General features: G+C 34.9%; 1 protein-coding gene across 4 annotated transcripts in view; it reads left to right on the top strand.

Annotated features, from left to right (window-relative positions):
• LOC122798203 (sodium channel protein type 4 subunit alpha-like) overlaps positions 1 to 27,854 on the top strand; it is a 2,607,519-nt gene that overhangs the window by 419,516 nt on the left and 2,160,149 nt on the right. For all 4 annotated transcript variants that reach the window (XM_044066954.1, XM_044066957.1, XM_044066953.1 and 1 more), the window contains exon 7: positions 15,248 to 15,481. In XM_044066954.1, coding sequence (XP_043922889.1) covers positions 15,248 to 15,481 — 234 coding nt within the window. The remainder of the gene's footprint in view (positions 1 to 15,247; positions 15,482 to 27,854) is intronic.

Genomic DNA, 27,854 nt, shown 5'->3' with positions numbered 1-27,854 from the left:
AGTGGCACTTATTAAAATAATTAAATGAGGAAACAGAAGTGTGTAACAGAAAATATGAGACACTATAAGATGTTTGTGTCCATTTTAGCAAGCAGAATTAATCTACTTATACCTAAACTAATTAACAATTATCAAGCTGGGTTTATTTTAAAAAGACGAGTACAGGATAATATAATAAGAATACATACATTAATAGACTATGCAAATAAAAATAAAAAAATTATTTTCTATCACTAGTCTCGAATCAGATAAGGCTTTTGACTCAGTTGAATAGTAGTACCTGTTTAAAACACTTAAAGTGTATAATTTCTCACCTGAGCTAATTGCATTAATTTCTAAGTTATACAGTAACTGTTGTGCTTATGTTAAAACAGGTTATTTTTCTTTCTAATTACTTTACATTACAGAAAGGCACAAAATTTGCATTAGCTATAGAACCCTTTGCTAATATTATTAGATCCAATAAGAGCATTAATGGTATCAAAATAAAAGAAGATTTTGAGCTAAAGATTCAACTCTTTGCTGATGACATTTTACTAATGATAGGAAATAGAGAAAATTCCTTAGAACATATAGTTACATTTATAAGTAAGTTTGAAGAAATCTCAAATGTAAAATTTAATCATAATAAAACAATTGCATTACTAATTAATAAAAGATTAAAAAAAATTCTAACTTCAATTGGAACAGCAGTCAAATGAAATACCTTGGTATAACCATTATGCCTAATAGTAAAGCAATGATTCAACAGACTTCCAACAGGTTGTTGATAACATTTTAAGTTTAATCTCATATTGGAATAAATTCTTCTTTACCATGGAAGAACAATTAACACTTATTAAGATGGCAATTCTTCCTAAAATAGTGTTTGCCTCTTCTCAAATTCTCTATTTAACTAATGGCATTTCCTCTTTCCAGAAGTTCACATATTCTGAGCATTGTATTAAAGACAATATTTTCTATGTTTTCTGTTGCATATACAAATGATTACTTAGAAACCCATAACTTCAACAGCATGCTAGTATTAAACAAAGGAATTTAATTAACTGGCATCAATTCTTAAATGGAACTGATATATATTACTGCTGAAAATTTAAGGTCCAAATATAATCAAGATTCTGAGAATTGGTTAATTTTACACATATTTAGAGTCTTTGGGAATACAGAAGTAAATAAGATATTTAACAAAGATAAGAATTTTTCCCTAAATTAATTATTGGAATTCTTAATAAATACCAATACTAATAAAATAAAAAAATAAATCATATTTGTCACAAGTTTATACATTTCTTAAGTTAGATTTCACATATTTGGAAAATTCCTATTGGAACCACTCCTCAAAAATGAATAATGAAGACTTCTCTAAAGAATATAATAAATTAATATTGAAATCTATAGATAAAACTACATCTTCATTGTACTGGAAATTTGCACTTAAAAGATTTTACACAGAACTTTTGTCACCCCTAACAAAATTACAATTGTGTATAAATCAAACAGAATTAAATGCTTGAGATGTGTTTCTGAATTAATAGCTGATTGGACACATATGATATGTGAATGTGAAGTCATCTCTTCTTTTTGGAAAGAAATTAATAACGTTGTTAAAGCTCTATGGTCAGATAGATGTAATATTTCTAAATCTTTAGTTTTATTTAATGCTCCAATTCCTGAGATAATTCCCAAATCCCAAGTGCTTCTTCTTTGGTCTATTCTTGCTATAGCCAGAAAAGCAATTACTAAAAATTGCAAAAAGTTGCCCTCTCTAGTATTGAATTTATTATTATGGCAAAAATTGTTTGCAGTAGCGAATTGCATACTATAAAGATGAGAACTGCTAACATTACACATTCATATAAATCTTGGCTTAAACTTAAAAGACTTGCATGCAAAATATTAATTGTTGTTGATGTGTAACTTTGATATAATTATCAGGTGTGGACCTATGTAAATAGTTATTTGTTTGTTTTATCATTGATTTGTATATTTATTGTTTTAAAACTAAATTAAAAAAAAAAGAAAATGTGAGGCAAATAAGCCAGAAGTGAAAATAAATTTGGAATGTGTTCTATCATTTATAGATATGAAAAACCTTGCCATGACACCAGATAAATGCATGCACAATTAAAATTCAAAGCACATATACTAGTTGTAGCTACAAACACAAGAATAAGACATATTCTCATTTTAATAAATTCTATAATAACTATACTATGTAATGATATTTTGGAAGGTTATATAAAATTAATGGTAGTTTTGCATAAACAAGTTTCCAGAAATGTGAAATAAGCTAATGTATTTGTTAGGACTGTACAAGTGAAAACAGTTGTCAAAGTGAAATATGAAAATTTGCAGAAGTACTCAAATTTATAGATTCAGGTGAATGGGACACTCTAAATTGGACCTAGGTGTGAGTGCGTCTGTGTGTGCCTTCTGTGGAAGGTTGGGCACCGGGCTGGCAACTCAACTCTGTAAAAACTCCACTGCCAATCATGAGCGGACAGGTGATCCGCTGTGGCAACCCCTAACCGGGAAAAAGCTGAAAGAAGAAGAAGACTCATAGATATGACAAGGCCATTTCTTCAGGAGGTCCATATAAAGTCAATCCCAGAATTAATTTTTGGATAGCCATCCAGTCATTAGTTTATTTGGAGAGGAAGATAGTGAGTTTCTCTGCTTAACAATGATTAACCTTGCATGCTTAACATATATGAAATGCTTATTCAAGAGATTTAGGCGATACTGGATTACACACCTACCCCCCCACCATGTTTTATTTATTTTTTGTTGAAGATTTAGGTCCCTGGTTCTAGAATAGATAGATATATCACACTTGAAGAGAAACAGGAGATCCAGGACTATCAAATCTCTAATGGCATAGCAAGTGAGACAGAGATGATGTCTCAAAAGTCTGTGAGACAGTGAATAAAGACATAGAGCTTCCAGCCCATCTTCATAGCTCAGAGACTTAAGACCAGTGATCTTTTTGGTTAGGAACCCTTGGGGTCTTTCTAATTGTTTTATTTGTTTAATGAAATACATCCCAAAAATGGGAGCTGTTCTCAATAATTCTCCTGCACAATGCTGAGTTTAATGGGCTAATTCCCTGTTTAGATCTTGATTATATTCCATTGGTAATTACCTGGGCTAAATAAAAGGATTTCCCAACACCACTCAACACATCACATTTAACTCATTAACACCTATATGTTGTGGAATGTCACACCTGTAGCAGCCAACACATATCTTGCATTCCACAGCATTTTCTGAAAATAAACTTAAAGAGCATAAGATAAACAAATGTAAATATTTTATTAAAACTGCACAAATACCAATGTTATCAGTAAGCACTATTCCTTACAGTGATAAAAGTCAAAGCATTCAGAGTCTTTTCCATGAATACTGTAATATATTATAATAGACAGAGAAACCCAAAGTATGGTTTTGTAAAGTTTTACAAATTTTCATATCTTGAAAACTACATAACCTAGACGTATATTTTTAGAACATGTTTGTTAACCAGTCATAAACTTTCACATGACATCAAGAAATTCTTCTATAAGTACATGTTTATTAAGATATTTTCAAAAATATGAAAACAAATGTTTAATTGTATAATTAGCAATACAAATTCTGGATATCTCTCAAGATGTGCAAGTTATAATGCCAATATTAAAGTCAATTTTCTTCAACAACATTTAAGGTTTCAACTAATGTCATTAAACAGTTTTTTAAGTCACTTAGTATTTAAAGTATTATGTATTTCCTCAAATGATGTGGAAATTCTAAAGAAGGGATTCACTGAGACAGATGCCTGGTGTCAGAGCCATGGCCTGAAGCTCAATGCCAAAAAGTGCATTGTCATCCCCTTTGGTAAAAACGCTGTACCCTGTACCCATGAACTACTACATAAGACAGCAGTCTACTTAACACCAAATGTGTGATAAGAGACCTTGGGACCCAGGTGGACAATAGTCTGTCCTTTGATAGTCACATTGCCACAGTAGTCAGGAAGTCCTTCTACATGGCACACCTCATCATAAAAGGGGTCTCATCGAGGAAAAGAGAGGTCATTGTTCCCCTCTACTCAACACTCATTAGACCCATTATAGAGTATAATGCCCCTTTTGGAATGTACCTCACAAGACAGCTGCAGCAGCTGGAAAGGCCACAGAAGTACCTCACAAAGAGGATTACTGGCCTCAAACAAATGCCCTACACTGACCATCTCAAAAAACTCCAGCATTACTCCATAGCATATCACCTACTCTGAGGTGATCTCTGCCTAACATATAAAGCTATGTCAAACCCAGAGCTGTTGGACATGCTACACATAAAGAAATCCCAATCCTTCTGAGCTGCATGCTTTAGGGACCTAAACCTTGTCACCACAATAAACAGGACATGCTGGGGGGATTGATTCCTGTCCCAGAGACTTCCCATACTCTGGAACAGGCTACCCATCTATGTCAATCAAAGTTCTTCATTAGTACTCTTCAAAAAAAATCTTGATGAGTGGATGGGAAATAGGAAATACACCCCGGGGATCACTTCTGTGTCTCTGCTCGACAGTGGCACAGGAAAATAACTTTCTTGGGTGGCGTAAGCCAGGGAACCTTGTTGGCTAGGCTTATGTAGGCCCTCGGGCCGATAACCTAGTACCTACCTATGAACCTATAAGTACAACAAACAACTAGCAATAATTCCAGTATAGTGTGATATAAACTAGCATTTTCAGTGAATTGTCCTGTCTCCCATATTGGTGTTTCATACCCTACACCTCAATAAAATGTAGGTCTCACATTTATGAAAATGTGAACATAAATATAAAAATATGACTAATAAGTGGCAGAGATTAATTTATCCACTGTAGGACATCCTAGACTAACAGTCTTAGTGTCATTTTGTTAATAATAGCTTGCACTTTCTAATACTGCCTTTTATTAGCTGATAAGTCACTTAGCTGAAGATGCCAGACCCCAAAATGTTTTGGATGCCATAAGGAGGTATGGATATCAATTGGAAGTTTACAAAAAGGCATTTTAGACTTAGATGAGTTTAGAGAGAGGAAGTTATCAATGAAAGTACCTAGATCCCTGATTATAATTTAATTTTTTACTGGTATGTTGTCTATACAGTATGTGGGGAGGGGTTGTCTACCAAAAGATATGATACTGCACTTTTTAGCATTTAGTTTGAGCCCAGTTTTAGTACACCATGAGTGTTACAGGGAGAGTTTATCAAGGGGGGAGGGGGTCTGAGTATCATATGATGACTTAACAATAGCCAACAGTTTACAGTTATCTGCAAAGTTTGTCTTAGTTCTCTGCTTAGAAATATGATAAGTAGGTTACCAAAATGGAGAAGCCTTAACTATGAGCCCGAGGATACCTGGGATCCATTTCATACTTTTATGATGAGGCACTTGCAACTTGTGCTCTGTGGAGTCTGCCTTTATTCCATTTTGTTATCCATCTTACCATACATGGATCATTTTTAAAGTTATTAGTTTGTGCATGATGCCAGCATGGAGAATGGTGTTGATGGCCTTGGCCAGGTCAGATAATCCATGTTCACTGCATAGCCTCCATCAACAGTCTTTGTAATGTTTTTGAAGAAGTTTAACTCATTAAATAAACAGAATTTACCCTTTACAAAGCTAAACTGTTAGAGATGAGGCTTGTGAGGGTGATAAGTCTGTAATTACTCAGATTAGTTGTAAAACCACCTTTATGGAGGGACACCAACATAGTATTACACAACTGATCAGGAACAAAGCCAGTAGCTATATTTAGGTTAAATAGTTTAAAGAGTGTATCTGCAAGGGTATGTGTAACACTATTAAAAAAAACAGTTAGGTATATTGTCAGGTATCACTGAAGTAGTATTTTCTGGTCCTGGTTGCTGCTTTCAGTAAATGATCTCTAGAGACAATTAAAGTAGTAAGCGATTCAGAAATTTCAGGACTTTGAATAGAGGTCTCAAGGGTAAACTTGGCACTAAATTTATTTGCAAGGATATTGGCAATGTGTGTTGGTTCAGAATAAGTTTTGAGTAATGTAGGGTATTTTTTTTTACTTTTCTAACACAGCTAAAGAAGTATTTATAATTATCTTTGGCTTCAGAGGCCAGTTTAAGTTCATGGGCTGCTTTAGTGAACCTGACACTGTTCTTTAAAATTTGTTTTTATAATGCTTTTGATATTATCCCTGAGAATATATATTTTTTCATAATCCTTTTGATATTTTCTCTGATAATGGGGGAAGGTAGATCTACTAAATAGCTTAAACTCAGAGGTTGATGACCACGGAAATGTACTACACTTATAATCTGTAAAAATAAACATCACTGTGTGACACTTAAGTCCCTTAACTGACTGGACCTGTCTAACCTGCTAACCTTTTTTCATATTAAGACTTTCAAAAAACACCCTCTATAGCCCAGGCAGATGCCCTGCCCTAGTGATTTATTAAACTGGTGCCCCCCTCCCCTGAGAACTGTGCTCACTAAACCAACACCTCTTGCTCACTCAAAAATCTAAGATCAAAATGGTGACTATATAGTCTGTATATATGTGGAACTCAATACCTACATATATCAAAAATATCTCATCTAAACTACAATTTAAAAGTTATTTCAAGATATACCTCTAGAGCAAATGTAAATGCACTTATAACAACCTCATTACCCAAACTCCTTATTCTAAATCTTACTCCATTTGTAATTTATAACTCCAGTGAAATCATACTTGTCAGTAGAACAGTACTGCCTTTGAACTAACTCCATTACTAATTTCCCACATCACGCAGGTAAATCAAACAAATACCACTAAGTTCTGAAACTTTTATTATAGTAATCTCCTGGTTACAGGTCTTTAGTGAAGCTATCTTACTGGACAAAGTATGTGTATGTCTTATCTGCTGTCTGTGTGCAAATACTACAGAGGGGATACATACAAAACTTGTAAAATATGATGAATGTTCTATTGATAATGTGAGTTTTACTTGTTGTATACTATATTCTGTAGATGTGTGTGTGTGTGTGTGTGTGTGTGTGTGTGTGTGTGTGTGTGTGTGTGTGTGTGTGTGTGTGTGTGAGGTTAGCATGCTGTAGGTATTACATAGTGCATGTAACATGGTGATCACCTGTTAAACTTTATAACCCTGAGTGTTGTTATAGACTTTTACTGTTATCTCATTCGAGTGTATGCTATGTAGAGATTTTCTACCCCAGGCCTCTTCTAAAAAAGGGGCTATACATAGATAAACTAAAGAAGGTCAAGTAAATAAAATGAATAAATAAATGAATGTAAAAAAAAAACAGTAGCACTGGCATAGCAGTTAAATATTTATTATGGACTCTGAAGATTATAACCTCTCATGTTGTAGGCACTTTATTAGACATTTTAAATGCCTTTCCATTTCAAGATATTTACAGCTTTATTCAAATGATATAATTGCATGTCTTAATTTCGGTATTCTAATATCCTTTAGAAATACATTTTACAAAGCATGTTTCTATGTGACTGCACACAGTTTCTACAGCAACACATTAACTAAAAACTAATAATTGTTCTTTTCGTTTTCCCGAGTTAAATAAGTGGCTGTATCATTTCAGCTGTTTATGTTCCATTTAATTAAAGTGATCTGCTGACTTCACAAAGAGGCTGTACTTTTAATTACAGTTCAGTGAGACATCACCAAATAAATATTTGGAGGACAACTCTCATTAATTCTTACATTTCCTTAGCAGTCGATCATATACCAATGAAATCAATTTGCATTGTAAGATTTAAACAATGAATGTTTCCTACTCAGAAAATGTTTAATTAATCAAAGAGGAATAATTTTTGATAAATATCAACAGTCTGTTAGTATGGAAACTATAGTCATTTTCCAGTTATAACAAGAAAGCATTGGTCATGTCTAATAAAAGAGAATGATTTCTCCTCAGATGGTTTAGCAGATACATTTTTAACAATTCTATCATCTGTTCTCCTCCCAAAACTGTAGACCTTTTAAGGGCCTTCACTGTGCTTTTATGAACCTTTAGCTAGCTGTAACAAAATTTTACATGAAAAAACAATAATAAGAAAAATATTATAGCTCTCACTTCATGCAATAAAGTCATCCATTTGGCTTTGTAATCACAAAAAAATGTAATTTTATAACAGTTATCTAGTGCAGCTATCCCTTCCAGGATGTCTCACAGTTAATAGGAAGCTCCCAAGCTGTAGTTCCATTATCATATCCAAGCTCAGGGGATTATACCATCTACTCCAACACTGTAGTCCTCTCCCAGGGCCTACCTTTAGCTCCAAAATCAGATGCTTCCTCCAAGTAGTGTTCCTGAGCTACACCCCACAGGTTACCCTAACTGACCCCTCTCTCACTCCATGTTTCTAGATCTTCCTTCTGACATTTCTGTAATGTTTTCTTACTGAAGAACTACTTTCCTAATTTTACACATCCAGGCTACTCTCTTTTATACTACCATACCTAGGAATTAAAAACATTTGATTTGACTTATTGCTATGGGAGCCTCTGTGAAAATGTTCCCACACTGTTCACATTGCAATAAGTTCCGAAAACCCTGAATACAGTTAAAGGCACATATACATTTTCCATCATCAGCATATTAAACTATTACAATTTTACAGTACTTTTATACAATGTTTATACATTCAGCATGCTCAAAGTGTTACAACACACACACACACACACACACACACACACACACACACACACACACACACACACACACACACACACACACACAGTGTGATAGTATATAAAATATTCTTTTCAAATGATTAATTACATTGCCTTAGTTAGAAGGCCTTATTTTAATATCCATATTTGATTGTGAGTGCTGAGTAGTTAGTATTCTTCTGCTGAGCAGCTAAAATATTTATAGAACTTGGACTGTAGCAAAGTTTAACTGAGTTCCTATTTTAACACCTTCAGTAGTCAAAGTAATTGGGAGAGTATTACAAATGAAAGGAACCAGCTTAGGGAAAATTGGATGTGCCCTGTTATTTTCAAATATTAGTGTGAGATTACTCTGTCATTTAAAGACTGTAGTGTGTAAGGTACCAAGAAGAATCATGGACTTGTAAGACCATAGACTCCTGTATAGGGTATCTGAGATAGGTTGTGCGCTGAGAGGAAATACATGGATGGAGTCACAAGACATTAGTTACTCTGAAAAAGGGCAGACTAGGAAGATAGCTTGACACATAGTCTTGTATATTGTTTTTGTCACTTCTAAGTAATGTACTGCACAATAGTCATGACTATATACTCTGCAGTGGACAGCGATGATTGTTTGCCAGCCTAGTTTAGGATAAACATATTTAAATATTACCTGATTCTGCTGACCATTCTGATGTAGTGTGTCTGTTTTTTCTATAATTTGAGGTATATGCCTTTAGAACAGCTGATGTAATTGCTGTGTCAGACGAAATCTCATGAGACATGATGAGAATCAGTTGAGTATTTTGGAGAGAAGGTCACATCATCAATTCAGTAGCCTGGTATGTCACAGCAGAAACAGTGGACATTTTGTTGAAGAACATCAAAATAAGTTGATTTATCTTCTATCAGACTCCAGTAAAATAAAGAATGTATGTCTGATCCATGCACAGAGTTCGTCACCCCATTTGGCAGGATTGTTTCATTTAGAAGGGCTGGTCTGACCCTAGGAATTGAATGAGTTAGTTCCATTGTCAGTATGCCAATAATTTACTTCATTGTCTTCATAGTAAGGTAAAGGAACGATTAAGAATTGAACCAGAATTGGTTACAGGTTTGATGCAAGGAAAACCTCTGTGGAAGGTACACTAATCTGTGTTCGTATGCTGCTATAGCAGTACTTAAAGAATGGATTCCAATGGTGCATTAACTGGGTCATGCTGCTGTAGGCTAACTTGGCTTATTTCCTAAATAAAGAGACCTGGACATGCTTGGTCGTTTGTGGAGGTGGGATGTTACTATACAAAGCTGCAGTTAGGATTGGAGGGTATATGGTGACTTCTAATAGATTATAAATATTTTTTAGCAGTTTCAGCTGTTATTATATCATGTAAAGTGTATTATTTTGCAGGTACGCAACATTAGGAACTTAACAGAATATATTACTGAAGAAATAGCAGCCACAAAGTAGGACTGTCAGGGATATTTACTGACTAAAAAGCTGCTTCTTGAGCAAGTGCTGATGTGACTACATACAGGACAATAAGCAGAGCATTTCCGGAGGTTGGGGCAGGCATCATAAGTGACATTTTTTGTCTTCCCTCTTGAATATTAATGCATATACAGTTGACATTCTGAGGGGGAAGGAGCAGTGTTGTCTTAGGACAATAGTGCCCTGCATCACACAGCTTCTGCACATACTAGTAATTTTTTTCTGACATTTTTGTCAGCTGTCATTAACAGCTATTTAATACAGTGTGCACAGTCAGAAATGGGGAAATGTAATTTTAGGGTACACTTACAAATATTTTCCATGACTGTTGTAGAAGCCTACTTCCCATGGTCATACCACCAGCAGTACCTATATTTCCCTCTAAGTTCACCTGTTTACTGTAAATAGTGCTGTTATGGCATGAGTACATTGGAGTAGTTTATTCCAACCAGTCTGCATATACTGAGAACGTGCCTCAGGGAAGGCATCATGTGTTACACCTCATCCTTGCAACATGTGTATGTCAGTTACTCCATTGGGTGCTGTAGTTCATTGTGTTATCACAAATCCTGTTTACTTATTAGCTGGATAGTTTTGATACAGAAAGTAAATAACCTTATTCTTCCGTATCCTCATTTCTACTATAATATCTTCTTCATCTTGTATTGTTAGATAAGCATGGCTGTAAAACTTATCTGGAGAGGAGCTGCCCCTCTCTACAGGCTAGTATGTGCATTTATGAGGTAGTGTATTATAACAGACTTATAGTTCAGTCTTGTAGCTGTTGGAGATCTTTTGGAGTTGCTCGTGTGTTGCTGGGTTTATTCCTACTGTTACTGTATGGAAACTCAGTAATATATCCTTGGTTTGTCACCTTGGTCCCTAATGTACAGGGGCAGCATTGTGACTACTTGATATTAGTGCAAACCTATATCATAAACATAACATTTCTTAGGGTATTGACACAGGTCAGGAATACTTTGATAAATTTGGGGTAAGCTTAGCTAGGCTTAAAATGGCTCTTGAACCTATAAATAATAGCTGAAAACATTAAATCTTATGATTAATTTTCCCTACCTCAAATTAGGTTAAATATAGCCTAAATAGATCATAAATAAAATTTCTGCAGTAACAAAATAAGTGCAATGCATAGAACGAAGAGGCATTTGCATGATCATATACATATCCTTAGATATCCTTTATTTTGCCTGCTCTGCTTTTGTCTACTGTACGATTTACAGCAGTATGTCAAATTGTGTTTGTTTAAAAGTTACTAGCTTTGGCTGACAATGTGCACCTGTTGGCAGTGTAACAGTATAAGTGAAAGGGTGCATTTCAATCACCTACACTTCCAACTTGCTAACTGGGGGATTTAGGCTTAGGGTTAGGATGCATGAGGGGAGTTTAGGGTTAAGGACTGATTAATTAATTTAGGTTTAAGGAGCAGGAGGAGAGTGCATGGGTTAGAAAGTAATAGATAAAGTTTGGGGTTAGGGAGAGATCAGGGAAGCTGGAAGGGAGTATTAGGTTTAGGAAGAGACTCGATAATTTAGGTTTAAAGAGTGTGATAGCAGTTTTAAGATTAGGGATGATCAAGGAGTTAAGGTATAGGGAGAGGAAGGGAAGTTTTTAGGTTGGGAGCAATGGAAGAATTTAGGATTATGGAGAAGGAAGTGAGTTTTTGGGGATGGGAAGTAATCAGGGAATTTAGGTTTAAGGAGCAATAGGAGAGTCTGTGGTTAGAATCAGGGTTCTGGGAGTGCCATGTTTATGTTTATGGTTTACGTTTATGAGGATGAAGCCAGTCAGATATAGGGCACTTGTCAATTTAGGGTGCTTGATTGTTTCATGGATCTGATTGTGTTTAGTGGTTTGGGAGTTGAGTTTTCATCAATGAATGTGGGTTCATTTTAATGAAGTAGGCACTGTCTTCATCCTTCAGTGGAAACGTGGGTTACTTTTGATTAGCAAAACTTACAGGTTGAAATTTGAATAATGGTCATATTATTCCACAACATGTACATAAACTAATATTACTAGGATGTTATCAGTAACCATCCATAAATGTAGAACAAAACATTCTCCTTCTTCTTCTGCTTTTGGATCACTGAAATGAAATAATGATATTGGGAAAAAAAATTCAAAGAAGAATTTCTTGACTGAGTGTATTGCTTAATTTACAAGCAACAAATTTATGAACTTGCAGGTTAATAATACCTTACACTTTGCTGTTCAAAATCCACATTCTGTTTTTCACACTCATTAAGTAATGCATGGAGTGTTGTGATTATACTTCAGAACTGGAGAAAGGGCAGGCTTATTAAGCACCTTTATGATGTCATAAAAATGTCTTAACAAGCTTTTGTTTAGCACACCTGATCTCTGTTCAAGTCTCATCTTGCACTGGAGCATTAACAACAGTCAGCATCCACCACAGAAGCACATCAAAAGTGTAAAACATTTTAAATGTGTTTAACTACTATATTCAGTGAAGGTGCATGCTGTTTGAAGTGGCTAAACATGTTTTAAAGCCACTTGGTTCCTCTGCTTGTGGTGGCTGCTGTCTGTGTGGCAGCAGTAAATGTGTTGCAGCTTTCAAGGCTATTAAACGCTTAGCACTCCTACATTTTTTTTATCAAAGTATACTGTAATGTGTGAGAGAAGGTAAATTATCTTGCATTATAAAGAATTGTAATCAGGTCTCTCTGATCAAAACCCTGTTTATTATATGCTTTTGACATGGATGTCAAGATGTCCACTTAAACTTTGGTTTCAAGGTGAATTTCTTGATATCTGTATCTCAAACACATAACTAGCTAGTTATGATAAGAGACCTAGTTATAATCCTTTATGTTATAACTCGTTTTTGTTTTGTCTGAACCTCAAAGCAAACTTCAAGCCACCAAACATAAAGCAGTCACATGAGATCAGTATCAGAACAAACAATTTGTTAGCACACATCACATCGCCATACATATGGCAGTCGAACAGGAGCAGCACTGAAGAGCAACTATCTGCTTTAAAAGCTGTTAACTCTCTGTAAAAGCTGCCACATATCTTACAGTGCCGAACCATCTAGTTTACATTTTGGGTTCTTTGTTTCTTTAAGGCAGAATGTGGGTAAACACTACTATGAGTTAGTAAATTTGATGACTAATAGCTATTGATTGACTTCAGGTAAAGAACAAATAAGCATCCTGACAACAAATGGAAGCAGCATATGCCACATAAGACTTTAAGGACTTGATTTTCATGTAAATCAGCAGGTTTTTAGGATGTGAAGCAACAACCAATGAGAACCAAACTGAAGAATGAGAGCAGTTTGACTGAGTTGTGTTCCAGTGATTACTAATGGTGAAAAGTGTTCCTTACAGGTGCAGCAGTGAACTGCAGAGATGTGTATGACACCAGGCAAAATAATGTATCACATCAGGTTTCTTTGTCATCATTTTTGGAATTTTGAGAAAGACACAGAGTTATATGACACTTACTGTATCTGTTGGAAAAGTTTTTAAAAGTTATTGCAAATTTATGCTTTTAGTTCTACATCTTATCACAGTTATTTTTTTTTATATGATCATGTTTTGCCAGGAAAGTATAAGTAGCATCTATTTTGTCTGAACTGACTCATAGAATTGTAAGATGCTCAGTTCTTCTGAGTGAATATCTCAACCTTTAGATATACATGAGTGCTGCAGTAAGGTGACATTAAGCTTACCTGTTGGATTTTCTTGTACTCCAAGTTTCAGACTAATGACCAGAATGGAAATTAGGAAAAGAATCAGTCCACCATGGCCAGGCATTTTTTTAATTATCCACCTTTCTTTTTGCCTCTACCCCTTAATGTTTGTAAAAAACAGACAACTACAACATTTTGTGATGATTCAAGGCATGTAACACCACCCGTCTTTTGTTTTGCAGCAGTAAATTTATTTTTATACCTGTATCTTACATGCTCTGATTAATGCCAAAAGCATTTTCTGGGCCAAGGTAAACCTATAATTATTTGCATAGCAGTTCACCATTTTGACCGGTAACCATTTCATAATGCTATACCTTAAAGACCATTGTCAAAAGGATTAACTAAAAGATAACAATGAATTAGGCTGTCACAAAGGAATTAATAATGATAATTAATTAATAAAAGGAATTAATAATGATACCGTCTATCACAATGTAATATTTTTCTGTAAACAAAGAATGCCTCTTGTTTCTGGTTTAGCAGGCTCTGTTGTAGATTCCTGATATCCCTTGCAGTCCTTTAGGTGGAGTAATCCATCCATCCATAATGGGGATGCCTTGCCTTAATCCTCATAATTTCTAGGGCAGGCAGCAATCCATCCATCTGACTAGTAGATATTTTTCATTGTAATGGCAACAGAGGCTACCTATGAGAGCATGGTTTCATCTGAAGTGTGCCTTCCCATAATCAACCAAGCAGGCTTCACTCCATGCCTTTTGTAGCCATGATATGCTACTGCATGTCACTTCCAGCTGATCCCATATCTTACATAAACCCCGTGAGTAATGATATCACTTTCACTTCCATGCTAGAGTCATCATGTTGATGGAACCACTTAATCTCCGGACCAAAGAGAAGGTTCCCATGGTTATTATTCATAACTTAATTTCTTTTGCTTGTGCATAACTGTTTCTGGTCTGTTGCTGAACTAGACTTACTGGTATATTTAGTAAAATTATGCCTTGCTGGACTGGTAGATGAAAGTTGTTTTAAATTAGATATATCGCTAAAAGTTAAAAGGTCCCCTGTTACGAATAACCTTAAGCAGATTTATCTCTGTCTTAATAAAGTAGACTCCATAAAACTCCTGCCTATTTCTAACAAAGTTTGTGTAAGCCAAAATAAAGTTTTTACCATGTTGAAATTTTTATCCTACATCCTAAAAGCAAGAATATACAAAACTGTAGAGTATAAGTTTAGTTTGCTTTCCCATGGATTATAAATTATAATGATTTTCTTACACAGAAATACAAGAACTGGAAGTAAACTGTGAACTGTTCTTGCAACGTACTAATACATGTTGACATTTTATCTTTGTAGGCTTGAAGACCATTGTAGGTGCATTAATCCAGTCTGTGAGAAAGCTTGCAGATGTCATGATTTTGACTGTCTTCTGCCTAAGTGTCTTTGCCCTCATAGGCCTTCAGTTATTCATGGGCAACCTGCGACAGAAGTGTGTCATTGACTTCATATCCTATAATAAAACAAAGAATGGCACTTTTGAATGGAGTAATGCTACATGGATATCGTGGGAAGCCTTTATCGCTGATAACAGTAAGTACGATGGTTGCTTTTTTATGTAAACACAGTGCTGTAAATTTTCTTTTTGAAAAGGGGCACCATTTTCTATATAATGTCCTTATCTCTCTAACTATATTTATCCTTTCAACATGATACCATGTCTATTGTGTATTTAGGGATTTAACATTGTTTTGGAGTATTCTGTTTTATGATTCACAGTTGTGTCAATGTTCATTTCTTTTGTTGCATAGAATACAACAGATGGGATCTATTTCCCCATATTACCAGTAATGGAGCATCTGCACCATCATTATCTTACATATAAAATGCTGATGCTTAAAAGAGTCAACAAATTCCATCCCCAGAGAGTTACTGTACTTAATGTACTTATTCAAGATTAATGGACTTTAAGGAAGCTGACCATGCTTTTCAACCCCATTGGGTTGAAACTGGCCAAACCAATGGACAGTTCAGCAATGAGGGATGTGAACTGACTTGCCCTCTCAAAAGCTAAGTATTAGCAGCATTCTATAGGGTATAGTGGGTTTGCTGTGACATGGGGCTGACATCTACAAGCTGACTCAATTTGCTAATCATACAAACAGTCAGCATGGGATGCACAGAGCTGGAGCTATTAAGGAGTGTCTGGCAGGAGTTTATAAAAATAAAAATAATTCCACATTTACATTAATAATGCAAAAATGAAGTGTGATACTGTCATGTTGAGCCTAGTAAATAAAAGAAGTGGTTGTCATTAAAAAAATGCCATTAAAACATGCTGCGTAATGTGAAGCAAAAATGGCATTAAAACAATGACGCATATTATAAAGTTTTGAAATATAAATCCTTTGTCATCTTACACAAAACTGTAAGACACACAATGCTTACACTGATGCTTGTCACCTAACATACATAGATTTGTAGATTAATATTGTTAACTAACATTCATACATTTCTAAATAATATTAATCGACATATCTATGCACGTTTAATTCTATGCTTGTTAACTAACATGTGTACATTTGTAGATTAATATTGTTTTGAAAATATTATAAAAACATTTTGTGCAAAGCTTGTTTTGGTTATGCAGTATCAAAAAAAAAAACAGTAAGTTACTCTATTTTTCCCTATGTCATTGTAAAGGTCTTAATCAGGTGAACAATTTTCCAAGTGATCTGTCTTGCACACTTAAAGAGCGCTAACCCTTTGTTTTATCATAACACTGGCATCTGTTGGTGAATAAAGTGCCTTCTTCTATCATAAACCTGCAGTACATAAAAGCAGCAGATATAGACAGATCTTTTAATACTAAGTCCCATGTATGGCAGATTGTCTGATGAAGAGATTGCATGATTTTCAATTTTATAACTCACACTGTTTTTCAGGTTTTGCAGATTTTATGAAGTGTGCTTTCAGTCGAGGGGGTTGGAGAAAGGTACTCAGGAAACAGTTAGTTTCATAGATTCATGACCTTGGGATGCAAGGAGATGTTACTCATGACTGAATGAATTGAGCAGCAGTAATTTACAGTAATGGCTTCTCAAATCATTACCAATACTGACTTCAGGGACAGATGGACAGCTTAGCAGTTACAGAGCTGATTGTGTCCCATAGCAGCTTGCTCTCAGGGCAGAGTCTCCTTTGCCCTATCCGTGTTGCAGCTACTTCATTCTGGCTGTAACTCAACATCTTTTCCTTAACCTGTTTCAGTGATACTGAGGTTGCTAGATTATTGCATGGCATCTTAATGAGTCATTAAGAAAAGGGTCACATTGGGCCATTCAACGCCTTTGATCTTCCTAAAGATGATTGTCCAACCAACCCAATAAATTCAGTTTCTGCAAGCACAGTGTACAAACATCAAACAGAATTTAATTCAGGGTTTCTAGTTTTGGATAATCTCCCCATGAGTTTTTGAGAATTGTAGCTAAGGGTATTGCTTTTCCTGTTTCCTTTTATATCAACTATGTTATCAAAGAGGGGGTATGTCCCTGCTATTTGAAAGGTAGTCATTGCACAGAAATGATACTTATGTCACTTTATTTATTATTATTTGTTTATTGAAATTTGTTTACTAGGAAACTCTGAATGGGTAGTGGTTCCAATTTTTAAAGCTCCATAAAAATAAAATAAAGTAAAAAAAACATTAACATGGTCATTAAGAATACAAACTATAAATGAATATGTTTACATTAAGAAAATATTAACGGGACATGGCCAAGATGGTGATCTGGTAGCAGCACTATTCAAGAGCTCTCTAACCTCTATTATATTTCTGACAGGAATTTTACTTCATAATTGATCTTTTTTCGACTATTATAACATGAACTTACTTCTAATCAGTTGGAGAACCTAATCAGCAACTTTATTATTTATTATAAACATACTTAAGATCCTATTTAAAGTTTCTAAGCATATGAATCCCACACATACAAAGTGTGTCAGTTGTGAACATATTATTTAAAAGTAATAGAGCTCATATTGCTTTCATCTTGAGAAGAAATTTTAATCTCTTTATGTTTAGACTGTTATTTTAACTTTAGAATTATAGAACCAGAATCTGTGATACTAGTAAATGAAATGCTTAAAAAGTATTTTAAGGAAAATTGGTCTTCTACAAATGACGCTTTAATAATAACAGCCAAATAATCATTTTCAAAGGAAATGTTTATTCTGAAAGTCTCTCTTTCATGCAAGTCTATGTATATTAGTAATTAGACAGTTGCAGTATGGTCTATACCTGATATATTATATTTTACTGTTATGAGTACACTTTTGTTTTGATTATCAATATCTGCCATCATCTACCAGAATCAGATAAAAAGTCATATATTTGTAAATACTTCTTATTTAGGTGATATACGTTATCTCTATTATATGTTTTTAAAAAAATTTAGATATATTAAAGTGGAAAATCATGTACTAAATACAAGAAATTACTATGGTTTAAAGGACCATACATAAGTTGATTTATTGGAATGTACAACATTAATGAAACTGGTCACTTGTTAATACACAAAGATGGGACTTTGGAAATTTACAGGCTATTGGTATTATGAAACAAGAATGTATTTTTTTGTGTGTGTGTGTATACTGACTACTTTAGGAGAAACAGCAGAGTGATAGTAGAGGATGCTTATTGAAGTTATCAATAACTTATTTTTTTTCTATTAATTTCATACATTAAAGTTCATTTGCTGTGTGGGGCCCCTGCTTTCCCATTGCTACCAAGCTTGAGACATACCTGTGCTGTCTCCCCTTGGGATTCTCTAACTTTTAATTCCTGCCAGTTCCAAGTGATGGTCTAATATACATCAGTATGTTTGGTTACATGAGAAGCCCTATAGATCTGCTTGCCATCTTGGATATAAAACTAACAATAGCTGGCATTATGATGTCATATCAGATGTCAAAATTAAGTCTGATTGCAATAAGCACTCCACATCTATTTCACATAACTCAAAAATGTAAACAAAAGCATTTTATTGATATACTTACTAGTAAACAGGGTCTATATCAGAACATCGAAGTTTTAAAACATCGAATGTTCTAATATCGACCCGTTTTAATCGAATGCTAAAAATAGCGAAGCTGCAGAACACCGAATTCTTTCCTAGGGAAAGAATTTGGTTGGCCAGTTCTGTGGCTTTGCTATTTTCAGTGCTGTGGTGGAGATTTGCAGGTCAGGTTCAGGTAAGTGAGCGATTGTGTGGTTGTTAGGATTAGGCCGCGGGTTAGGTGAGTTAGGGTTAGGGCACGGGTTAGGTGAGTTAGGGTTAGGGCGTGGGCTAGGTGAATTAGATTTAGGGGTGGGTTAAGTGAGTTAGGGTTAGGGCATGGGTTAGGTGCGTGTGTGACAGTGATGGACCTTAGGGTTAGGGTTTGGGTTAAGGTAAGTGGATAGATAGTAGTGTATGTATAGTTTAGTGTAGGGTTAGTTGTAGGATTATAAGTGCATGTGTGTGTGTGTGTATTGATGTTTTTTAGGTGTGCTTGTGTTGTGTGTATGTGTTTCGGAATAGAGAATTTTTTCCCAAGGAAAAAATTTGCTGTTCTGAATATTCGATATTATGTGGTTTAAATATTTTAGGTTCGATGAAATAGCATTTGCTATTTTCATCTCTTGATAATGTGATACAAACATAATAAACACTTATAGAAATGCTTATATTCTGCTCTTCAACAGAATTGTTTTAGGGGGAGAAAAAAAATAAATGCATCCTCACTAGTTCACCAGAAACTAGGTGATAGAAGGTCAGTGACTTGATTAATGTGCATTGTTATATATTATGTAAAAAATATTATATTGCTTTAAGTAAGCAGACACACAGGAATATTTTAGAAGCTGAATTGTATTTACTATGTTGGGCATATTTAAGATTTTAATTAAAACCTAGAACCATAAGTTCTATATTCATTCAACCTACCTCAGAATATGAATATAGTTCCTTAAGCAACTGAACTAATACTACATCCATAATGACTATAAAATGTAAACTTTGTATCTGGTTACTGTTTTGACTGATTTACTACAAATCTAACAATATGAGTATATTGAAGTTAAACAGAATTATATGCTTTTAAGAAAATATTGCTTTCTGAAAATAGCACTTAGTTGTATACAGTTAAACATTTACCTTAGTAGTAATGTTTATTTTAAATGTTTCAGTTGTATTTAAATTTTTGATGTAAAATACATACTACATTTTCTAATTACTCTGGAAACAAGTTCAAAATATAAAATAATTTCACAGTGAGATCAAGATATAATTTGCAATTCAGTAATCATTTGTAATACATTTATATAGTAATATGTTAAAAAATATAACAAGTTCCTTTACGTTTATGACTTAGGGTTCTTTTATAAAGTTTCAAGTTAGACCAAACAATATAAGATTGTAATGTAAATTTATTGAGAGATTTTCATTTTAACTTTCATTTTTGATTAGAAAAAGGAGAATAAAATGATTAATTATCCATCAACATTTTATGAATGTTGTAAACAATATAACCAATTGTCATGATCATATCACATCCATCTAGCATAACCAGCTGTAACCATAATTCTCCTAAATAATGTCTTATATCTAATGTTCACAACAGGTTGAGAGACTCTTTCTGTACAGAACAGTTAGGATTAGAGGGTTTGCCTGTGTGACATCCTCACCCAGACAAGAGGAATAAGTCCTCATAGGGATAAGTGCAGATAGTATTAGTCATAGTCTTAGTTCCAGAAATATGTTACATTTAGTTTTTAAGGTGTCTCACACAATGAAAAAATTATGCATGCAAAACCAAAATATTTTCTCCAAAATGCTTATACAAGTAAAAATGCTAACTGCACAACTTTATAACAAAATCAAACATCTAAACCTGATATGAAATGTTTATCTATTAATGTTAATGGTCTCAACAATATCAATAAAAGGGGAAGTTTATTTAAATATCTTAATATGCATACACCTACACTTGTTTTTCTACAATAAATGCATCTGGGGTAGAGCCTAGATGGCTAACTGAGAGCAGTGAATTTTAAGAGCTCCATAAACTAGTATAATAATATAGGAAAATGTTATTATTTTCAAGTTTAAAATGTCAGAAATCTATAGAAAACTACTAAACTACATAAATATCAATTTTGGTGGAGATATATAAAAACTTTCCTGTCAAGTAACTTGGAGATATATTGAGTCACTGAATATGAACAACTCAAGGAATTCTCATCCAGATGCTGCTTTGAAAAAAAGAACTGCAATTGATGATCTACCTTACAGGAACTATCTTTGAAGATGGATGGCTTTAAAAATGAAACCTCAAATTAAATTCTTAAAAACAGACTGATACTCTTAAGGAACTATTACAGCAACACCATACAAAAATAACAAATATAGAGACTTCTCTAAATGCCATTGAAGGGAGACTCAAAGAGGAAGAATTCCAAAAAGAATTTCTGCTTAAATAGAATACATGGCTGCTTAACAAAATAGATGACTTAGAAAACAGGGAAAGGAGAAACAACATAAGGATCTTTGGTCTGCCTGAAAGCACTGAAGGATAAGACATTAATTCTTAACAACCTGGATTCCTGAAATTTTTATACTTGAAAGAGGCACTTTCATTTGGAATTGAAAGGGCACATAGAGCACTGAGGAAACCTGCTTCTAACTCAACAAGTACTCCACCTAGATCCATAGTTATAACATTTCTTTCATTTCTGAACAAGGAACTAATATTAAAATATGCTTGGAGAAAATCACCCTTAAAATACAATCAAAGCCTGATAAGGTTTGACAATGATTATTCATTCAGAATACTAGAACAAAGGAAAAAAGTCTGGCCAATAATAGAACTGTTGAAACAAAAGAACATTAAAGCACAGCTGGCCTTTCCAGCCAAGATAAAATACTTTTTGCCAATGAGATGAAAACCTTTAATGACTTAAAAGAAACTATTATATTCATCAAAAACAACAACATAGTATATATCCCAGACGAAATGGAATGGATGGCCCCTACTCTTAAAAGAATAAAAGACACAAATCCTTGGACTGATGCTAGAAAGAAGAAACAAAAAAAAATGATTCCAAGATAGCTGCCCCAAAAAATAACTCTTACAAACACATCTCTCAAAGTATCAACTGATATGGTACATCACTTGTCATCTGTTTTCATTTAAAAAAAAAGTAGGGATTCTTAAACAACTGAGAAACAGTAATTATTTATTCAGAATGTTCAAAGAGTCCAATAATTCTTCACAAACAAAGGTAGGTCAGGATGGGTTACTATTTACATTATATATAAGCCAAACAAAGCAACATATAATACAAACATAGAAGTTTCTATTCCCCTACTTGAACTCAATGAATACTTATCTTGTTCATTTTTCATTTATTTTACTTATAATAATTTAAGTAATTAATTAACTAATTCAACAAGGTACCATTCATTAGAGTTCAGACTCAAATGTAACAAATTAACATCATATATAATAGCAGTAACAGTAGAGTGTTTTGAAAAAAATGTTGTCATGGTGACTAATGCCTTCTTCAGTTAAAGTATGATTTAAAATGTCATGTGTAGCCTCGTTAAATAATAGTAACAAGCTCTTAGTACAAATGTCATCATTATTCTGTCTAAATATAGTTAATATCAATTATGGCAGGTATCACAGCTATGAGTGTTTTTTTTTATCAATCCTGATATGGTATGCATGGATGTAGCTGTGTCTGGCAGCTAGTACAAATGTCTTTATTATTCTGTCTAAACATTGTTAATATCAATTATGGCAGGTAACATAGCTTCGAGTGCTGTTTGATCAATCCTGATATGGTATGCGTGGATGCAGCCGTGTCTGGCAGCTAGTACAATATCATTATTATTCTGCCTAAATCAATTATGGCAGGTATTATAGCAGTGAGTGCTGTTTGATTAAGCCTGACATGGTGTATGTGGATGCAGCTGTATTTGGCAGCTGTTATATGTTGTCATTTTCTTCTCTGGGAAGCTGTGGGTTGTGGCTTGTGATCGAGGTTTACTGATGCTTGTGCATTAGGAAGAAACATTTGGTGTTTGAGCCTGGATCCAGGGGAAGGGGGTGGATAGAGTTGTGATTTGGGATAGTTTGGTAGTGAATGGTTTGTTTGTACGTCTGCTGAGTGAGAGGTAGGAGGGCTGGAGGAGTGTGTTTTCTCTTGTTGTGGCAGCTTGTTGGGAGTTTTTTTTTATCTGTTGGCTTTCTGTTCTTTTCCTGGCTGCTGCCTCGCTGAAAGGGATGGAATTTAGGATTGAAGTTGCAAGTTGCAGTGAAATGAAGCTTTGCTTCAGGTGCATCGTGAGCCTCTGGTATGCAGTACAACGACACACTAACAGAAACAGATGCTCCCAGGTTGCTATTGTAACAGAGACAGAGTGACGGTAATGCTTAATGATGCTGAAGAGCCTCCGACAGGATTCTCGGCAATGACATTTTTGGTTTAAAAAAAAAAAAAAAAATATATATATATATATATATATATATATATATATATATAAAATGGCTGTTTTAAACCACATGTACACATATTGATGGTCTCCCAACACTTCGTTTAGGTTATTAAGTTGATTCTTGATAAAAAAATAAATAATAAGCGCAATTTTATATTTAAAATGTATTTTGATCCAAACACATTTAGGACTTACATAAGAGTGGAAGTCTGAGTTATTGTGAAAGAATAAGAGCACTTGGTCTTGTGCAGTATCCTTTGCAGTGGTTTGGGAGGTGAGCTTGCTTGGCTGTGTTGGGCATATAGGGATAGCTTATTCTAGGGGTGTTTGCAGTTGCCGGGAAGTGCTAGAGAGTCATCAGATTTCCTTCATGGAAATATCTGTGGGAATGGAAAGTGTGTTGAGTGGTTCACTTGCAGAGTGGCCACTGCATGGAATAGGCTGGTAAAATGGAACAAGACAAATATTGGTTTGGATATTTTAAGAATAGCCTGGAAACACACAATGGGAATTAGTGAATGGTATTCTGGCAAAACTGGATGGGAATTGTTGCCCATGACTGAAGTACTGATATGTGTATATGTAAGGATGGAAATATACTTATGACAAACAAGGAAATAGAAGGGTCTCATAATTTAAAGTCTATGGACTGTATAAACATGCTTGGCTTGAGCTAATAATAAGAAAAAGCATTATAGCTTGTTCATAGGTTAGTACTAGGCTGACTGCTCTTGCAAGCCATTTTAAGCCTAGCCAATTATCCCCTGTGAGACTCAAACCCTGCACCTTAGGTTTATAGGTTCATAGGTTTATACTAGGCTATCTGCCCTAAGGCATTTATAAGCCTAGCCCAAAGTTTTGTGGCTTACGCCACCCCTTATATGAAAAAATACTGTGCCCATTCATTTGTTGTGCCTCTGTCCAGCAGTGACACAGAGATGATTCCCGGGGTAAACCTAAGATCTCCCATCCACAGGTCAAGATTTCTCTTGAACAGAGCCAGCGAGGTGCTCTGCCTCACATGGACCGGGATTTTATTCCACAGCGTAGGGAGTCTCTGAGTGATAAATCTATCCTATTTATATCCGTGCTAAGGTTTAAGTCGCTTGCTCTAGTGGTTTTGGTGGATTTGGATTTTTTGAGGTGGAGCATGTCCATTAATTCCGGGTTGGACATGGCCTTGTATGTCAGGCACATGTCACCTCTGAGCAGACGGTATACGACTGAATAGAGCTGGAGTTTCTTCAATCTGGCAGCATAAGACAGATTTTGGAGTCCCTTTATCCTTTTGGTGAGGAACTTTTGGGGTCTCTCCAATTGCTGCAGATGTCGGGTGAGATACATCCCGAATGGGGCATTGTACTCGATCATTGGTCTGATAAGTGAAGAGTACAGGGGAACAATGACCTCACTAGATCTGGATGTGAATCCCTTCATGATCAGGTGGGCAATGTAGAAGGTCTTTCTAACCACTTTAGCAGCATGAGTGTCAAAAGAAAGGCCACTGTCAACCTGGGTCCCCAGGTCCCTGATAACCTCTTCTGTGCTTAGTGGATTGCCGCCTATATGGTAGCTTGGGGTTACCTTGTTTTTCCGAAGGGTATGACTATACATTTTTTGGCGTTTAACTTCAGGCCATGGCTCTGGCACCAGCTATCTGTTTCCGTGAGTCCCTTCTGAAGGATATCCATGTCTGATGCACTTTCCACTATGGCGCCCAGTTTGCAGTCGTCTGCAAACTTTGTCAGCCAAAGTCCTCCCATGTTGGCCTGTACTTCTGAGAAGTAGATGCCGAACAATAGGGGGCCAAGGATCGAGCCCTGTGGGACACCACTTGTGACCGGCTTGGAGTCTGACATAGCGCCAGCAACTCTAACCCTGTGGGTTTTGTCCTTAAGCCAGTTTGCAACCCATCTTGTGACATATGGGTTTACATTTAAGCTGGTAGTTTTTCTACAATACCCGAGTGGGGTATTGTGTCGAAGCCTTGCAAGGTCAAGGTAGGCTGTATGGACTGCCTTTCCCTCATCAATGGCCTTGGTGACTGTTTTGAAGAAGTCGACCAAGTTCAAAAGGCATGATCTGCCCTTGATGAAGCCAAACTGGGTCGGGTCCAATGTCTGCAAGTCCCCTATATCTTTGTTTATGAGCTCCATTATGATCCTCTCCGTAGCTTTGCAGACTAGACTTGTTAAGCTTATGGGGCGGTAATTACCAGGGTCCGTAGAGGCACTGCCTTTGTGGAGTGGGACCACAGTTGCCATACGCCACTCCTTGTGTTTGTAAGGCAAATACCTTAACCATTAGGCCACCCTCCCAACCTGAATGTGGTCTCTCAAATAACTAAGCAACAGCCAAAAAAAAAAAAAACACACACACTATTTATGTAATGTATGATTTTAGTAAATCTAGACATAAAATATATAATAGTCATATAAGATGAAGCAGTCTGCTGAATTTAGATCTTAAAGACAGGATTTAATAACATGGGCTTGTGTATAATAACACTACTGTCTTAACTTGTCATAAATGACATACAGTACATTGAACATCAAGGGGAAGCATGATGATTTTCTTATATAAGTAAATATGTATAACAAGTCAAGTAATTGCTTTAACCTGAATTGTAGTTTTTGTAACCCATCTTGACCATATATAATACTTAAGCGGTTACCAAGGTAACTGTTTTATACATGACATCAAACTGACCAAGTTGTTCAAGAGAAATACTAGAAGCCTGAATTAGAAATGTCACAGAATGTGACAATCATATTCTGAACAAATAGTATTAAATTGACAATAGACAGTTTAATAACATGGGCTTGTGTATAATAACACTGCTGTTTTAACTTGTCATAAATGACATACACTATATTGAACATTAAGGGGAAGCTTGAGGATTTTCTCATATAAGTAAATGTGCATAACAAATCATATAATTGCTTTAACTTGAATTGTGGTTTTGTAATACATCTTGACCATACATAGTACTTAAGCTGTTACCGAGGTAACTAATGTTTTATACATGACATCACACTGGCAAAGTTGTTCAAGGGAAACACTAGAAGCCTGAACTAGGAATGTCACAGAATGTAACAATCACATTCTGAACAAATAGTATTAAATTGACAATAATCACTCAGTTTAACCATCACTGAGTATACAAAATAGAATATTGCCATTTAAATCTAAAAACTTTCAGTGTATGCCATACAATGGCAATTTATGAATATGGAAAGGGAGCTTGTAATCATTAATCACAATAAGTGAATTTTTTTGTTTTTAACCTATAATTTCACTCATTTTATAATACAAAATAACAGATATTAAAATCCTTATGTGTAGGAAATGGGGGGAAGAGAGATGCACTGATAATTAAAATGCAGTAACTTTCATCAATGTTTACATAAAACAAACTTGATGCTTTAAGTATGTTGGCAACAAAGTGAATACTTAAATGCTGGCGAACAATGAAATATGACTTCTGATATATCTAGTAAAATACATTGTATTATAAACATTAGGTATAAATATTATTGCCATCTATTTATATTAAGTAATAAGTTTTAAAAGACTGCATCAGTAAGGGTGAATATGTTAAATAACTGTGCGCTGTAATCTTTTACTGAGGTTTTATATATGATACATCCTACTTTACTATGATTGACTTGCTTGTCATCTATCTTTCATGTAAATATTAATTGCTTATACAATAAGTAGACATTTATACTGTATTAGAATGCTGTCTAATCTACAATAGTACTATATCTGTTCAAAATAATATAAATATTGCTTATTCCTGTTACAAATATTCTCTGTGTGATAATTCAATTTATGGAGCTCAGATGTTCTGGCTTGTCAAGGTATGAGTGATAATCTGATGGATTTAGGTTTAGCCATCAGATTAGGAATGATTTTCATTCCATGGCTAGTGCGGATCTTAGTTTTGTTAACATTTATTAGTTTAAATTTGTTATTTTACAAAAACATTTTTTAGTATGCCTGACCAAAACATTACTTTATTGGTAAACACTCAAAAGTATAAAACTGATAATTTCCTTTAAAAGCTCAAACATATGCTTTATAGTTATCAGTGGAAAATGTTTAATAGTCACAATAAAACAAAAAATACATACCTCAGGATTCACGAAGCTTGAGCCAGGCGCAGGAGTAGCATTGGTGTTCCAACACCAAATATGGCCGGCGAGTGATCCAGGTACGAGCTGTTTTCATGTGCACTACCTGCATACGCTACGCCAGCATAGATCCTGGCTCCTGTATGTTAATCACTCCATTTGCAGCAGTGTAGCATGCAAATTATGGTAATTAGTGATCCAGGAACTGGTGCAGGTGTAGCGTAAGCATGCATAAATGTAAACCATAAAAAACAGTTTACATTATTGCAAACATAAAATCGGAGCCAT

Source organism: Protopterus annectens, chromosome 3.part1 (assembly GCF_019279795.1).
Source record: "Protopterus annectens isolate FY-2018-M chromosome 3.part1, PAN1.0, whole genome shotgun sequence".
NCBI lineage: Eukaryota > Metazoa > Chordata > Ceratodontiformes > Protopteridae > Protopterus > Protopterus annectens.
Note: the sequence above shows the minus strand (reverse complement) of the source record. Positions and strands in the feature narration are given on the sequence as shown.